We start from the raw sequence: 17,248 nt of genomic DNA on the forward strand, positions 1-17,248 counted from the left end.
ATTATGTGTGACTGAGATTCAGGGTTTGGTATAGTTTATCTCACAGTGTACTTCCTTCATAGGAATACAGCAGTTGTTCAGCGGTCACAACTAGGCATTTAAGGCCCTGATCCTGCAACGAGGTGTATGTCCCATTGACTGCCGCTCACATGCACCTCACTTCAGGACTGGAACATAAACAAACTAGGGAAATGCACCCTAGATGGAGCTACTATAAGGTGGATGCAAAACTGGTTGGAAAATCGTTCCCAGAGAGTAGTTGTCAATGGTTCAGTCATGCTGGAAGGGCTTAACGAGTGGGGTCCCACGGGGATCAGTTCTGGGTCTGGTTCTGTTCAATATCTTTATCAGTGATTAGATAATGGCATACAGAGTACACCTATAAAGTTTGTGGATAATACCAAGATGGCAGGGGTTGCAAGTGCTTTGGAGGATAGGATTAAAATTCAGAATGATCTGGACAAACTGGAGAAATGGTCTGAAGTAAATAGGATGAAATTCAATAAGGACAAATGCAAAGTACTCCACTTAGGAAGAAACAATCAGCTGCACACATACAAAATGGGAAATGACTGCCTAGGAAGGAGTACTGCGGAAAGGGATCTGGGGGTCATAGTGGACCATAAGCTAAATATGAGTCAACAGTGTGACACTGTTGCAAAAAAAGCAAACATCATTCTGGGATATATTAGCAGGAGCTTTGTAAGCAAGACTGATTAGGCCTCAACTGGAGTATTGTGTCCAGTTCTGGGCACCACATTTCAGGAAGGATGTGGACAAATTGGAGAGAATCCAGAGAGGAGCGACAAAAATGATTAAAAGTCTAGAAAACATGACCTATGAGGGAAGTTTGAAAAAACTGGGTTTGTTTAGTCTGGAAAAGAGAAGACTAAGAGGGGACATGATAACAGTTTTCAAGTACATAAAAAGTTGTTACAAGGAGGAGGGAGAAAAATTGTTCTTCTTAACCTCTGAAGATAGGACAAGAAGCAATGGGCTTAAATTGCAGCAAATGAGGTTTCAGTTGGACATTAGGAAAAACTTCATGTCAGGGTAGTTAAGCACTGGAACAAATTGCCCAGGGAGGTTGTGGAATCTCCATCATTGGAGATTTTTAAGAGCAGGTTGGACAAGCACCTGTCAGGGGTGGCCTAGATAATGTTTAGTCTTGCCATGAGTGCCGGGGACTGGGCTAGATGACCTCTCGAGTCCTATGATTCTATGTTCAGGTTCCATGTTTGTCATGGAGGTCACAGATTCTGTGACTTTCTGTGACCTCCTTGACTTCTGCAGCGGCTGGTGTGTCTGGCCCTGGGGCCGCCCGAGCAGCTCAGGCAGCTCCCAGACCAGTCTCCGGACTCCCCCACCCCCTAGTAGCAGAAGTTTGGGGGGCGGGGCTCAGGGCTGGGGATTTGGGTGCGTGGTGGCGCTTACCTGGAGGGGGCTCCCCTCCCTCAGCCCCTAGCTTCATGTGTCACCACTGCCGGCAGGCACCACCCCCGCAGCTCCCATTGGCCGCGGTTCCCAGCCAATGGGAGCTGCAGAACCGGGGCTTGGGGCGGAGTGGAGGCAGCACATGGCGCTGTGGAGCCGGTGAGGGGGCCTGCCCCAGCCCCACCAACCCTCCCCCCTCAGCACCTGCCGTGCCCCCCTGCGCCACCCGAGCACCCATGGTGGCCCCCCACCAGCACCCACATCACCACCCCCAGGCTGCAACCCCCCCCGGGCTGCACCTCCCTCCAGCACCTGCGTCACCGCCCTCAGGCTGCGCCCCCCCGGGCCATGCCCCCCCCGCACCTGTGTTGGCACCCCGAGGCTGCGCCCCCCACTCCTCCCCGAGCCGTGCACCCGCAGCGCCCCCTGGTCTGTCGCCTGAGCCCCACCCCCACAAGTTTTAGTCAGGGATATATAGTAAAAGTCATGAACACGTCATGGGCTGTGAATTTTTGTTGATTGCCCGTGACCTATCCATGACTTTTACGAAAAATACCCGTGACTAAAATGTAGCCTTATCTATGATTCTATGTAGCTAAAAGGAATGAGCTAAATTCCATCTCTGTTTCAGTTTATCTGGTGGCAGATGGAGAAAGACAACAGTGCATTGATTTATATAATGAAGCCAAGCTTCCCAGGGAGAAGGGCTAAAAGCTTTTTTAAATAAAAGCTCAGAACCATTTCTGTTGCCTCTGGTTTAGAGACAGATCCAAACCTTTGCGACTGAATCATCTCTGGCTGAATGGAGGAATCTGTATGTTTTTTCCATTTAAAATTGGCACACAAAATTGAGAACTATTAGTGGTCCCATGTAAAAGTACTAAAACTGAAATGTTCTTGTTATTTCCAGCTCCTGTGATTGTTGTTCCACCAAAAAAGATTCATAATATAACTGGTGCCCAAGTGTACCTGTCCTGTGAAGTGAAGGCAGTTCCCACTCCCATCATCACATGGAGAAAGGTATGCCAAAATCTGATTACATTTTAGCCAAGAGGTTACACAGAATCTGATGCGTGTAGGACAGAGAAACTGACATGGGGCTAAATCCGCTGTTAATGTAAACTGTCTCTACGCCTTTGGAACCAGTTTTCACCAGGAGACAATTTGGCCCATTTCTTTTGCTCTCTTGCCATACCTGATTTCAGATTATTATATTCACAAATAAAATGGCATTCCTTAAAAATGAGACTAGAGGGCAGTAATTCCCTCAGTGCGTTAGCATGCCCCATCCGCAGACAGGGGCTATGAACATCTGCCTGCCTGAGGGGCTTTGAGAATTGAAGTGTTGGTCTCACCAGTTTTGACCAGCTCCTCGGCTGCGGTAAGTCAGCGTAGAACCACTAGGTCAGGAGAGCATCTCTGATTTACAGCAGCCCAGGGCCTGGCCTCAGTACATCCCTGAGGGGGAGGAAGGGAATTAATAACCCAAACCCCACTCAGTGCTCAGGTTGAATATTGGACTGGCTTGGCTGGGGGTGATTCTGGGCTGAAAGCTGATCTGACAACGTGACTGATGACATCTATATAAGCAGTCCTCAGAGCAGCACCAGGGGCAGAAAGGAAGAGTCTCAGCCTAGGGACTCTGGCTGTGGAGAGGAAATCTCTCTCCAAGGAGCCAGCTCTGGGGTTAAAAGGGGGTGGTCAGAGAGCTAGGGCTTTGGGGATGGCCAGAGGAGTGGGATGCTAAGCTCCTGGGAGCTAGGGACAGACCTTGAATGAAGGCAGCTAGGCACTTATGCCAAAACCTTCAAACTAGGGTGCCTAAAGTTAGGCACCGAAACAGAAGGGTTGTGGAGCACCCAGCAATTCCTAACCCCAGGGCTACGTTGGGAGAATGGGGAAGCTACCCTGCATCCTGCACACCCACCAGTTACTTAAGGATCCAGATGGAAGGGGTAAGAGGAGCCCCATGTTGTGGCTGGCACTGGCTGGATGTGTGCAAAGAGAAAAGTCAGAATCTGCCCCCAGTAAGCTGGGGCGAGAAGGACTACAACCAGCTGCATACCACCATGTAAGAGGGAGGCATTGCCTCACGTTGGCTCCTGGTCCTTGACTAGCATCTGCCTCTCACTCCTCCCAGTAGCTGCAAGAGGTTCTGCTCCATATTCCTTCCCCTCAGTGAGAGCATCACTCTGAGATGCTCAGGGGTAAGATAATGGTATGTGTTCTTCTGTTATAGGCATCTCTCTGAGGAGCACCGGTGCACATTGCAGAAGCTAGTATAGACGGCAACATGTTGAGCTCATACCTGCCAAATGCAGAGGCAACACACTGATGAGCGTGATGCTTTTAAAGTATTCCATAGCTACATTAACAGTATGCCAATGTCATAACACCCCACAGGTCACAGAGTCACCCAAGGGAGTTAAACTCCTGGAAGAATTGCCTGGAGACAGAATAAACATGGCAGTTCAAGTTCGTGGTGGTCCTTCTAAACATGAGAGCACCGGGTGGGTTTTGGTAAGTCCAACAAAGCAAACTGTACTGAGGGCAGAGATGGGGAAAGAGAGGGGCAGGCTGATTTTGGAAGTGTTTCCATACAGAACACACAGTACATTGCAAGCACGTGATGGTACAGTTTCTAGGGGAGACATTTGAAGAGAAGAAACTCAGAAGAGTGGTTGAGCAGAGTTTAAAATAGAATGAAAGTTCCTACAATCTAGCAGACCGAATTTAAACCAGACATTTTAGTCCTTGTTTTGAAGGAGGAAATCTAAAATCCTTTAGATTTTTCATTCTTATCAAGAATTGATTTATGGCTGCCCTTTTGTGCTTAGTGTTAATTTGTTGATAGTGTGATATTCTCCCCTTTCATTTTGCCAGATTAACCCGCTGATGAAGGAAGATGAGGGTGTTTACCAATGTCATGCTACCAACATGGTTGGAGAAACACAGGCAGAAGGGAATATTAAAGTCAGTGAGCAAAGTAAGAGGACTAACTTCCTAGAATCAGATGACATGATATAGCAGGGTAAGTTTAACATTACAAATCCACTTCAATACCACAGAAGCCTGTTACCCTTTTTTGCATTCACTTGCTCTTGTTGGTCTAAAGATACAGAAGTAGAGGAAGCATGGCCTAGAAACAGTGAATCTGGAGGAGCCTGGAGTCGGTTAGAGGTTGAAGCATTGGCTCAGTATTATCTTGAATAAGTCATTTTCTTCTGTCTGCCTTACTAAACCCATGCTGAAGCTTAGGAAGATAAAGGAAGGGCATTGCAATGTGCTAAATACCTTAGATTTTTCAAAAGCAGATACTATTGCACTGAACATTTGTGGGTAGATAAGCGTATAAATATAATTGATGCTTTTAATTCAACATTTAATGACTGCAGTGTAAATACATACCATACATGATCAGAATGCTTGACATCTTCAGACCAAAAACCAGCATTTGGTACCATATTCTAAAGATGATGCTAATGTTACATGCCAAGGAGACAGAGCAGACTTCCCTCATCTATGACCGGTTCATCTCAGTTGTCATCTCTTCTCTGTAGTATCTTTTCATGTAAATGGATGCAATTCACCCCAGGGCAGAGGGACAGCACAATACCTGTGCCACACTTGCATCCAACTTAAGTCCTCTAAATGGGATTTAAGCAGTGCATATGCCTTGTGCTGACCCTCCCTTTGCACCCCCAGGGTGAATCTCACCCAGAGAAAGGAGAGCAGACACCAAGCAGATAAACAAGCGTGTGGCCAAGATTTAAATAAAACAACCAAAAACTTCCTTCCGCTGATAGCTTCATTGTTCCCAGAAGTTTTAGTATAAGGGCCTGATTCTCCACTGCATTACTCCAATTCTACACTGGTGCAACTCCATGGATTTCAGTGAACCTTTGAATAACAGGAGTAACACCGTAGTGGTGAATTGTGTCCAATACGTGACTCTAGCAAGACGAGGCTGCGAAGCAAAGAGGGTGAACAGTGATCAGAGTCTTGTGCAGAATTGGCCTGGAAATGCAGCTCTGTGCATGAAAATTAATGCTTATTTCTGGGAGAGATACCCTATGTATTAGCTGAAAGAGGGTTTTTATGAAAAAAGATACATCCAGTTTAGCAAATATATTATTCAAAGCAAGGTATATATGTTGTGCTAGTTGCAGCCATGGCCATGTCTCCATCACAGTTCAGTTTTCTGTACAAGTTATTACAAATCCCTGGATGATAAGCTCTCCAACTGTGCTTTTTTTCTCTTCTAGGGAAAAGTGATTCAGTCGTCACTCCAGGGAAACAAAGATTGTCGAGCACAGGCTAAAAATAAGTCCATTAGTGGCTTCCTTTGCTATTTCATATTATAGAATTAGGAAACTGCATTAATATTCTTGTTATGTGGTTAATGACATGTTTTTTTGTACATTTTCCTATTTAGATCAATTAGATTAATATTAAAAATCTGTAGTTTATAACGGGAATAAACGAGCAATAAAACGTTTTTTTTTTAAACCATTTAAAAGATATATACCGTCTCAGGGTTGCTTTTTGTTGGCATGCTCAACTGTAACACTGGGGGGCAGCAATTATGGAAGAGACCATTTAGTGTAATTTCTGCATCTCAGTCTTGGCCCGAAAGACAAATCACAGCAATGTAACAATTTCCTTTCTTCTTTTCGCCCACTTCTTAGGGGAAAAAAGCTGAACATTTAATGAAGCTTTGGCAATTGTTGCTTTTGGGTACATACAGTCTCTAGAACATGACTCTAACTAGAACACCGTGTTTTGAAGAGGTTTATAGTCAAAATGGAGGGCTTCCGATGTCTAAAACAGATACGGGGAGCCCTGATTTTATGAGCCCAGTACTCCGTCTACTGAGAGGGGTGCAGTGATTCATTAGATTCCAAGGCCAGAAAAGTATCAAAGTGGCAGCCGTGTTAGTCTGTATCCACAAAAACAACAAGGAGTCCGGTGGCACCTTAAAGACTAACAGATTGATTTGGGCATAAGCTTTCATGGGTAAAAAACCCACTTCTGCAGATGCATGGAGACAGAAAAGACCACTGTGATTCTCTAGTCTGCCAAGGGCAGCAGAAATAATGTGTTTTCACTGCACTTCTGACCAAAGCAGAGATTCTGAGCAAATGGACTCCACCCCAACATACTGTGGTATAAGAGAGCAGTGATAGGTTCCTTACCAACAGGCACATCCCCTGACCCTTTCCAGATAACCCTTTTGTGTTCTCTGTCTCACACAAGTCATTCAAGAATTAACACTAGGTGGCCCAGTCATGAGTGAGTGACACTGACCCTGTGCAGAGGTTCTGCGCTTGAGTAATGCACCACGTGAGACTTCTGTGATGCATGAAATCTGTGCTGCACATCAGTAAAGTCCAGTATAAGGGATGCCCAGGCTGAATGCTGAGACTCTGAGCAAGGACAGAAGTCACTCTGGTCTGCATTAGCCAGGGTTTTAAAAATCCTCTCATACAACACATACAGCAGCACTGTCAACCCCAAGTGTTCAGAAACTTGTGGTTGACTTAAAAATCGTAATTCTCTTTCTCATTTGCCCGCTGGATTCTGAGGCTGTGGGGGCACTTATGTCACATCGTAAAGCTTTTCTCTGCAACTATAAGAGTTAGAAAATTTCATTTTCAGTGGAGACTGAGGTTCCTGGAGAAAAGCCTCTCAGAAAAACACCAGGTACGACAAGTGCTAGCATCAATGCATGCAAGGGCTGTGCCCAGCCAGTGAGGGGCCCAGAAGATGCTCTGACGGCTCAGCTGTGATAGGAAGGGTCCTTTCCTCGCCTGAGCGCATCCCCCACTATGGACGTGGCAGCTGGGGAGGGGGTTACTTTGCCCAGCCTCCACCACCGGGCCACCCATGCATCCCCGCGCACCCTGCCTCAAGGCCACGCACCCCCCACCATGTCTCCGCCATAGGGCCACACTAGGGTTGCCAGGCATCCGGTTTTCAGCAGGAACACCTGGTCAAAAAGGGACCATGGCAGCTCCAGTCAGCACCACTGACTAGGCCGTTAGAAGTCCGGTCGGCAGCACAGCAGGGCGAAGGCAGGTTCCCTGCCTGCCCTGGCCCCGTGCAGCTCCCAGAAGCGACCGGCATGTCCCTGCAGCCCCTAGGTGCAGGGGTGATCAAGGAAGCGCTGCATGCTGCCCCCAGCACCAGCTCCGCAGCTCCCATTGGCTGGGAACCACGGCCAATGGGAGTTGCAGTAGTGGCACCTGCCCCCTCCTGCACACCAACCCCCTGCCCCAAGTCAGAATCCCCTCCTGCATCCTAACTCCCTCCCAGACCCCACACTCCAACCCCAGCCCTGAGCCCCCTCCCACACCCTAACTCCCTCCTGGAGCCACCACTCCAAACCCCTCATCCCTGGCACCACCCCAGAGCCCACAACCCCAGCCGGAGCCCAAACCCCAAACCTCCTCCTGCACCGCCACCCCATGCCCCAGCCCTGAGTCCCCTCCCGCACCCCAAACCCCTCATCCCCTGCCCCACTCCAGAGCCTGCACCCCCCGCCGGAGCCCTCACCCCCCTCTCATACCCCAACCCCCTGCCCTATTTCAGTGAAAGTGAGTGAGGTTGGGGGAGAGCGAGTGACTGTGAGGGAGAGGGGCTGGAGTGAGTGGGGGCGGGGCCCTGGGGAAGGGATGGGGCCAGGGTGTTCGGTTTTGTGCAACTAGAACGTTGGCAATCCTAGGCCACACACTCCCCATATCCCCCCCCCCCCAGGGCCACGCACCCCCCCATCCCGCCTCAGCCACGGGCTGATTCGCCTCCTAGAGCCAGGGGCAGGACCCGCCCTGAGATCGCTCTGCCCTCCCTGCTACCACACGTGAGCATGGCACAGGTGGGGGGAGAGGCTCCTCCCACCACGTCCGCTATGGGGAGGGGCGGAGCCAGCAGCGGAAGTGACTCAGCACCGGAAGTACCAGGATCCGTGTCACGTGACCAGCACAGGCGATAAAAGGGGCTGTGCAGCCGTGGCAATAGCCGGCACTGGCAGGGGCCAGAGGGGCCCTGGCGCTCTCGGTCCATCAGCGGCTGCCTGGAGCAGGGCACACGGGTTGGGATGTGGGGGAGGCCACGGGCACCTTGGAAACTGCGGGGGTGCTGCCCTGCCCAGGGAACGATCTCGCCTCGGGGCTGTGGGCGTTGGTAGTGCCCATGCGCAAGGGGAAGGACACGCTCTAGGCCTTGGCGTGGTGGTGGTAGGTAGGTGAGCGTACACTGTGCTGCATTCTTGGGTCCGGTGCTGTTCCCGTGTGCCGGCCGCACGCAGTGCAGGCGTGGTGGGGCGATCCTGCCGGCCCCTGGGCTGAGCCATGTGGCTCCGAAGCCGGGTGCGCAGCGTTGGGACCGGGCCGGACCCCGCCTCGCACCACCCAGATAGCTCTGGGGCCCACAGCACGGGTCCCTGCAGGGGGTGAGAGTGCATTCAGTGGCTCCCACCCAGGGATCAGCACAACCCAAAAGTGCCCGGGCCGGTGGGCTCCAGCGTGGGCCAGGGGATGAGATGTGCACCTCTAGCACATTCCCCTGGGAGTAGTGTTTTAGCAATGAGAACCCATTAGTAGGATAACTCCCTTCGTTTCTCTTCATGTGCCAGGATATTTATGCCTATATCTGTAATTTTCACTCCATGCATCTGAAGAAGTGCGGTTTTTACCTACGAAAGCTTATGCCCAAATCAATCTGTTAGTCTTTAAGGTGCCACCGGACTCCTCGTTGTTTTTGTGGATACAGACTAGCACGGCTGCCCCTCTGATACGTTAGTAGCACACTGTCATTATCCTGTTCTGAACCAGAACCACTTTTTAACATCAAAAAAACCCAGAACAGTTGGTTCCAAAGTGGCGCACACAATGAAATTTGTACACATCGCATATTGCCTTGATAATGTTTTAGCAATGAAAACTGAGCCACTAGCCTGTTCCAGCTCACCCACTTTTTGAGACCAATGAGGATCCAGAACACCAGGTTCTGAAGTGCCTCAGGATTAAATGTGTATCTATACTCCAGTACCTTGTGGATGATATTTTAATAATGAGAATTGATTAGTAGCACACTGTCATTAACCTGACCCAGATCCACATCTTAACACAAGTAAGGACCCAGAACTGTCGGTTCTGAAGTGGCTAAAGAGGACGAAAATGATTCACATAATACAAATGAGAATAATGCTATATTTTCAAGTGCCCCTTATGGGAAATAATACCTTTATGAATAGAAGTACCTGGAATACTCTGTTCCAACATAGCACAGGGGACCAGAATGCTGTAGCATGGAAAACCTCTTCTGAATGCACCTTCAAATGGCCATTTTGTGTAATTAATTCCCTTTATGACTCGAACCACCTAGAACACTCAGTTCCAAAGCAGCACAGGGAACCAAAAGGATGCACATAATACAACTAACTGAGAATGGCATAATATTGCAGAAAAAAATGACCAAATCAACCTTTCTTTACCCATTCTAGTCAATAAAGTAATGTAGTATTGATTCAAAACATCTGGAACTGTATATAGCTGAAGTGAAGGGAGACTAAAAATAATGCATAGGTCTATATAATACAGAATCAAGTTAGAAAAATGTAATCCTTGGTAAAATGCAGCTAAAACCGACTTTTAATGCTGTACCACCTTCTGTGAAATGAAATGTTACATATTATTTGCAATTCATAGATGTATTAGCTTATTGTTTTTGTTGTGATTCCTATTGTTGGTAGTAATGAGAGTAGTAGTTTATACAGTATTTCCATATAGTCTAAAAAAGTGGGCTTAAAAAGTCTTTACCCTCAGTCTTGGTGCAGATATGAAATATTTTACTGATGGAAGCATTTCGAACATATATTTTTGTTATTTTGTTTGTGTAGGGAACGGTATTATATAGGTTCTGTGCAATAATCTAATTGCTGTTTTTTAATCAAAAATTTTTTAACATTGTTTTCCCTTTTCTTAACGGTGGAATATAGTGAGGCCTAAATAGTATTTTGAACACAAGAAAGTGATAAACTAGCTTTATTTTCACAAGTAGGCCCGTATTGCAAAAGTTTTGGAATGGCTGTTTGCCTGTTAACTGCAACTGTTTGCTCTGATTTTAAACAATGTAACATTAACACACAAGTACAGAGCAAAAAAAGTTTCACGACTTTTCTATCGGCCCATATTTACTGCCTGGTTAGTTTAATAAAATATTTTTACTTTCAATTCAAACAACTTCTGTACAGAACTAGCCGTGAACCTGGTGAAAGAGTAAACAGCCGGAAAGAACTATTGAAATCTTGATGGCTTAACAAAGTACTGCAAAGAACCCCTTGCATACCATCAAAAACCAGTTTTTATTAGACATCTCAGGGTGACAGTTGTCAACAGCTGCCAGTGGAGAGCTGGGAATTGAGTTGCATAAGAAGTATATGTTTCCAGGTTGAAATGGGTCAAGTGGGTAGGCCTGCCTGTAGAACAAATACATAAGATCAATCACGATAAATTTCTTAGTGTTTACATCAACTGTTATTAAACCAAAAGTGGTCAAAAACCTGAACTAGTAACTTTGAAAATAAAAAAACATTGAATTAAATGGCAAAAAAATCTTCATTAACAGAGAGTTAAGGTTGCCCGGAACTGCAGTCCAGACCTAGCAGCTGAGGCTACCAAAGTGCCATCCAGCAACTGCTAGAGCTCAGCCCGAAACCCTGAGCTGCCAGGAACAACAGTGGTAAATGGTGCTTCCCTAGCACATGCTAGTGCCTCTCCTTGGAGGAGCACCCACCATTTGAGCCCACAGCAGCCCAAATGGTCACTTTGGCTGCTGTGGGATCCCCAGTTTCCCTATTATTGGGGCAGGAAGAATAAAGTGTTGTTACCCTGATTATGTGAATCAAGGACAGTGAAACTGTTTTATGACGGAGGGACTCACCATCAACTAAGTAGCACTCATTAGACAAGGGACATGGGTTCCAAAACCCAGTGAATAGAGAGAGGGTGGGTATTTGTACTCTGTGGTCTGGGTCCCTTCTGAGGGCCCTAAATGCCAGCTGCACCTTCTCCTCCACTGTGTAATAGAATAGCAGAGCTAATTTTGATTTCAATAGGGGTCTGGTTACAGATTGCAGAGCTGAATTCACTTTGGGCTAATGGTGCACAAGCATTAGGGCTCCCCTACGATGAGCTGCAATCACTGAGTACTGTGTCAAGTAGTAGGGGGCCTGAAGATATATTGGTGAGCAGCTTGCAGGACGGCTACCAGTGGGGAGCAGCTGTCAGAGCGGCTCCCAGGACAGCTACTGGAGAGGAGCAGCTGTCAGAGCGGCTCACTGGATGACTACTGGAGAGGAGCAGCTGGTGGAGAAGAGTGGCCGGTGGTGAAGGCTGCAGCAGAAATCCACGGAGAGGCAGGGCAGTCGGTCGTCAGAGCACGTAAGGTGCCCCTTTACTAACCCCCCCCCCCACCGCCCATTTCCGCACAGGCTGTGGGGGTTAAAACTCTGCAGATGACCTTTGGAACTCTCGACTCACCAAGGACAGAGACAGAGACTTTTGGGTTGCTGGACTTTTGGGACTTTGAGTGACTTTTGGGTTGCTGGACTCAAGAACCAAAGGGAAAGGACACAGCCCAATTTGCTTGGGGTGGGTTTTTGCTCATGGTTTGTGTTATGAATCCTGTTGGTGATATTTCCCCAACATAATGCCACATTGTTTCTCTCTGTTATTAAAAGGCTTTTGCTACACTCCAACTCTATGCTTGCGAGAGGGGAAGTATTGCCTCTTGGAGGCACCCGGGGGAGGGTATTTTTTGTCCCAGGTCACTGGGTGGGGGCTCGAGCCGGTTTTGCATTGTGTTATTGGAACGCAACCCCTAGATACTGAACCCGGCCCTTGTTGCTGCCAACTCTGACAGGCAGAAGGGTTACATATGTATGTGTGTGTATATATATATATATATATATTACTAAAGTGGTTGGAGACATTAATTTGCGTGCTTTAGGTGACTACTAACTAAAGCACCGATGAGAAAGTTTACCATTCCAATATGCAGAATCTTAATGCTCTGGATCAGGTATGCTTTCTTGGTATGAAGATAATATCAGGCAGTTCATGTCAGTAAAGTGACTCCAGCACAAAGTAGCTGCTTTTTGCAGAATTGTTCGACCTGGATTGGCAAGGGGAACTATATCGATCAGAATCCTAACTGTTCTGCCAATTTCAGTGGGCAGATTATTTAACAAGTCCCTAATAATACTGCTCTTCTGAGTGTACACACACTCTGAATTAAACACCCCTCCACCCCATCCCCAAATTTGTCTTCGAACGCAACACAGTGTCTACTTGGTTTTTTTTTTCACAATAATGTCCTTAAAACTCAGACATGCTTTGACAGGCTCCCCTGCACATAAAGCCTAGAACTCTTACTAGGCATCTCAGACAAGCTGCTCCTTCAGAGTCGTTAATGTATAGTTCAGAATATTATGCCCTGAATGAGGATTATGGGCCTGAATACTATGGGTCTAAATACTAATACTAAAATGAGCGCCTGGCATTGAATGAGGATATTGACACCATAGGCATCATGGACACTTGGTGGAATGATGATAATGGAGGATATTAGTACCAGCATCTCATGGGGTGCAATCAAGACCCGTGAGGGGTTGTGCCCTTGCCTGCCCTGTAACCCAGGGTGCCTTAAAAGGCTCTGCTGCTGTGGGGCCCTGGTCTGGATGCTCCTAGCCAGCTGACAAACCTGCACGGAGTGTCTGGGTGATAAGCAGCCTGCTTGTAACACCACACCACCGCTCTGGCCTCCACCAGCCTTGGTTACACCTGGAAGATGATCCCAGCAGCCCCAGCCCCAATTTTCCTGGTATGTTTGTCATTTTGAATTTGTCCTCCATACATACCCCACACAATCATATTAATGGTCAGGGTGTTGTTAGCTTTCTATTGTTATCTTGCATGACACCTTTTAATACAGGTTAGTACATTAGTGAGTTGGGATACACTGAATGGGTCAGGCCAGCTGACACCCATTAGCAGATACCAGTGAACTTCTTGCATTGGGATACTATTATGGTCACCCAAGGTACAAAATATATTGGAAGGACAGGGTAGGTCCCACTGGTGGGAGAGTGGCACTATATGTGAAAGAGAGCAGAGTTAAATACAGTAAAAATCTTAAATGAATTAAACTGTACCATAGAATCTCTGTGGATGGATATATCATGCTTGAACAAAAAAAAGAAGAGCAGTAGGAATCTCCTACTGATCACCTGAGCAGGATGATGATGGTGTTTGTGAATGCTCAGGGAATTAGCGAGGCTACAAAAGCAGGAAGCACAATAATAATGGTTGATTGCAACTATCCTCATATTGGCTGAGTAAATGTAACCTCGGCGCATGATGCAGAGAGAGAATTTCTACACACCAGTAATGACGGCTTTTTGGAACAGTTAGTCCTGGAATCCACAAGGGGCTTGACCCCCAACCCTGCTGTGGTCACCTAGGACAGGGGCTAGGGTGTCCCAACTCCAGGGTACTCTCTCTGCACTGGGCACTTCTCTGACCCACTGACCATTACATACGATTTAAAGCAAATACAATTTATTTAATCAACAATTAGCTTAAAAAGGAATAAGGAAAAATGGGAAAGGTTAAAGGAAAACACATCATCCCGCTCTGTGGCAGGGAACATCACAACCAGTGTCTCTGGAATGTCAGGGCTTTAAATCATATGTAATGATCAGTGCATCAGGGAAGTGCCCAGAGCAGAGAGAGTACCCTGGAGTGGGGACACCCTAGCCCCTGTCCTAGGTGACCACAGCAAGGTTGGGGGTCGAGCCCCCCAGGAATCCTGGGCCCAGCCTCGTTGGGGTTACAAGGACCTGCCAGACAGGAGAGTGGGCAGGAAGGCCTCCAGGTAAAGGAAGTGGGAGTGAGGACTCAGATCCTTCTGCTAGCCCATTCCACCGGGGTAGTGCAGAAGCCAGGAAAGTTCCCCACAATAGCGGGACCATTCCCCCGCTTACATAAAGGAAGACCAGGCCATTGCAGGGAAGCTAAATAAATTCACTGCAGAGGAAGTGGGGAAGATACCCACATCAGAGCTAGTCTTTTGGGTGACAAATCCAAAGTACTGTTACCCCTTGATGTGTCAATAGAAGAGGTATTGGAACAAATTGATAAATAAAACAATAACACATCACTAGGACCAGATGGTATTCACCCAAGAGTTCTGTAGGAGCTGTTGTGATAATTGAGCCTACAAATCTACCCAAATAGTGAGCTCAACTCTAAATAGTATGTAAAAGTTCAGAAGATGTTACAATAACCTATAATAACCAGTGCTGATGGGGGAAAGGCAAGAAATGATCTGGAGGATGGTGTGGATTGCACTCTCAGCAAATTTGCGGATGATACTAAACTGGGAGGAGTGGTAGATACGCTGGAGGGGAGGGATAGGATACAGAAGGACCTAGACAAATCGGAGGATTGGGCCAAAAGAAATCTGATGAGGTTCAATAAGGATAAGTGCAGGGTCCTGCACTTAGAATGGAAGAATCCAATGCACCGCTACAGACTAGGGACCGAATGGCTAGGCAGCAGTTCTGCGGAAAAGGACCTAGGGGTGACAGTGGACGAGAAGCTGGATATGAGTCAGCAGTGTGCCCTTGTTGTCAAGAAGGCCAATGGCATTTTGGGATGTATAAGTAGGGGCATAGCGAGCAGATCGAGGGACGTGATTGTTCCCCTCTATTCGACATTGGTGAGGCCTCATCTGGAGTACTGTGTCCAGTTTTGGGCCCCACACTACAAGAAGGATGTGGATAAATTGGAGAGAGTCCAGCGAAGGGCAACAAAAATGATTAGGGGTCTAGAACACACGACTTATGAGGAGAGGCTGAGGGAGCTGGGATTGTTTAGCCTGCAGAAGAGAAGAATGAGGGGGGATTTGATAGCTGCTTTCAAGTACCTGAAAGGGGGTTCCAAAGAGGATGGCTCTAGACTGTTCTCAATGGTAGCAGATGACAGAACGAGGAGTAATGGTCTCAAGTTGCAGTGGGGGAGGTTTAGATTGGATATTAGGAAAAACTTTTTCACTAAGAGGGTGGTGAAACACTGGAATGTGTTACCTAGGGAGGTGGTAGAATCTCCTTCCTTAGAGGTTTTTAAGGTCAGGCTTGACAAAGCCCTGGCTGGGATGATTTAACTGGGAATTGGTCCTGCTTCAAGCAGGGGGTTGGACTAGATGACCTTCAGGGGTCCCTTCCAACCCTGATATTCTATGATTCTATGATTCTATGAAAGGGAGCCAGAATTACTAAATGCGTCTGAACAAAAAGGCCAAGTTGATATGCTTCAAGAACCGTGTTGAAACAATGCTTATTAAAAACAGGAGATGTGGAGTCAGAAGTTAATGAGCCAAAATTGGTAGGTTGGCTATTAGGCCTAATAGCTGGACAATATAATGAGGTGATGGGCTCTTTTGTGGGGAAAGTATGAAAGAACAGAAAATGAAGAAAGAACATTCAAAAGAATGGAGGGAGGCACCTGAGGTGGGCGTCACCATCATGGCTGCCACCCCAACCTGGGACCTTGGGCCTTCATCATCCCCATCTTGAGAAATATCCTGACCACACCAGACAGAGGGGCCCAGGCGACATCATCACCTTTCCTGGCTCCAGCTGAGTCCCAAGGCCCCCCCACTCCCGAGTTGAAAGGACTTCGACAACAGCTGCAATAACAACCGCTCATCTCAACTCACTTCTCTTTTTCTAAAAACGACCATTTTTACCATCTCAGAGACTGTCAGACAAGGGTGTTTGTCTTTCTAAAACTCTCTCCAGCTAACAGGAAAGGGAACAGGGGATGCTGTTAAAATGAAAGCCTTATTTAATACTTCAGCTTTCAAATGTTTTAACTTTTCAAAAATGTTTTTTTCTTTTTCTGTATCTTTAATAAAAAAGTTAAAAAGATTGTTAATGGTGTGTTTGCCATAGTAAGCAGGCTGAGGTCTCTGTACACCAAGCCCTGAGCCTTGTTTAACACTGTTCAGTGTTAGACAGTGACTGCGTTATGTTAACACTGCTGGCCCTGTGTTGGGCTGTTCTCCCCATACCACCATTAAAAGGGTTCATGAGGTTGAGAAGGGAGCCAATTAACCTGAAAGGCTGCACCGGAGGGAGAGCCAGGCTGGAAAGGCTGAGTGAAGATGGAGCCCAGCTGAGATGGAATGGGTGAGGCTGCTATAAAGACTGGAAGTTGACAACAGAAAGGGGCTTCAGAGAGAGAAACCGCCATCACTCACAAGGTGAGAGAAGGCAAGATAAAAAGTAGCCCAGGGATACAGACAGCATTAAGGATTGGGACTGTGCAGACCTTGACTGCTTGTGGTAGGGTCCCTGGGCTGCAACCCAGTGTAGAGGGCAGGCCCGGGTTCCCCTACCAGCCACTGGGCAGCGTGGCTGTTAAAGGGCAGCAAGAGGAAGGACTGCCTAGGTCAGTGGGTCCCTAGAGAGTTTGATACCCCGGAAGGGGAGAACTACAGTGACCTGGCTGGAGGGCCAAGCCACGAAGCGGGAGCAGTCAAATCTCAAGTGAGCAAACAGGGAGAGTGCTGCAGTGAGCAACTGTAAGAGCTAATCCCCAGACACGGACAGAAGGAGGTGCCCCAGCGGAGAGGAGAGCACCCGGTGACAGGCCCATTTATTCCATCTAAATTCATAAAACAGGACTCAAATATGAAATTACAGACCTATGTATATGACTTATTGCTGAAATTAGCCTCTGTACCAGAT

At 47.4% G+C, this 17,248-nt stretch overlaps 1 protein-coding gene across 1 annotated transcript in view; it reads left to right on the plus strand.

The window, feature by feature from the left end:
• The window catches only part of IGFBPL1 (insulin like growth factor binding protein like 1), a 30,626-nt gene extending 24,669 nt beyond the window's left edge, over positions 1-5,957 (plus strand). The window contains exons 2-5 of the mRNA XM_084628553.1: positions 2,345-2,454; positions 3,838-3,954; positions 4,318-4,465; positions 5,700-5,957. Of these exons, the coding sequence (XP_084484679.1) occupies positions 2,345-2,454; positions 3,838-3,954; positions 4,318-4,461 (371 nt within the window). The 3' untranslated portion in view covers positions 4,462-4,465; positions 5,700-5,957. The remainder of the gene's footprint in view (positions 1-2,344; positions 2,455-3,837; positions 3,955-4,317; positions 4,466-5,699) is intronic.
• Positions 5,958-17,248: the final 11,291 nt, after the last annotated feature.

Source organism: Lepidochelys olivacea, assembly GCF_965140295.1.
Source record: "Lepidochelys olivacea isolate rLepOli2 genome assembly, chromosome: 5".
NCBI classification, from domain to species: domain Eukaryota; kingdom Metazoa; phylum Chordata; order Testudines; family Cheloniidae; genus Lepidochelys; species Lepidochelys olivacea.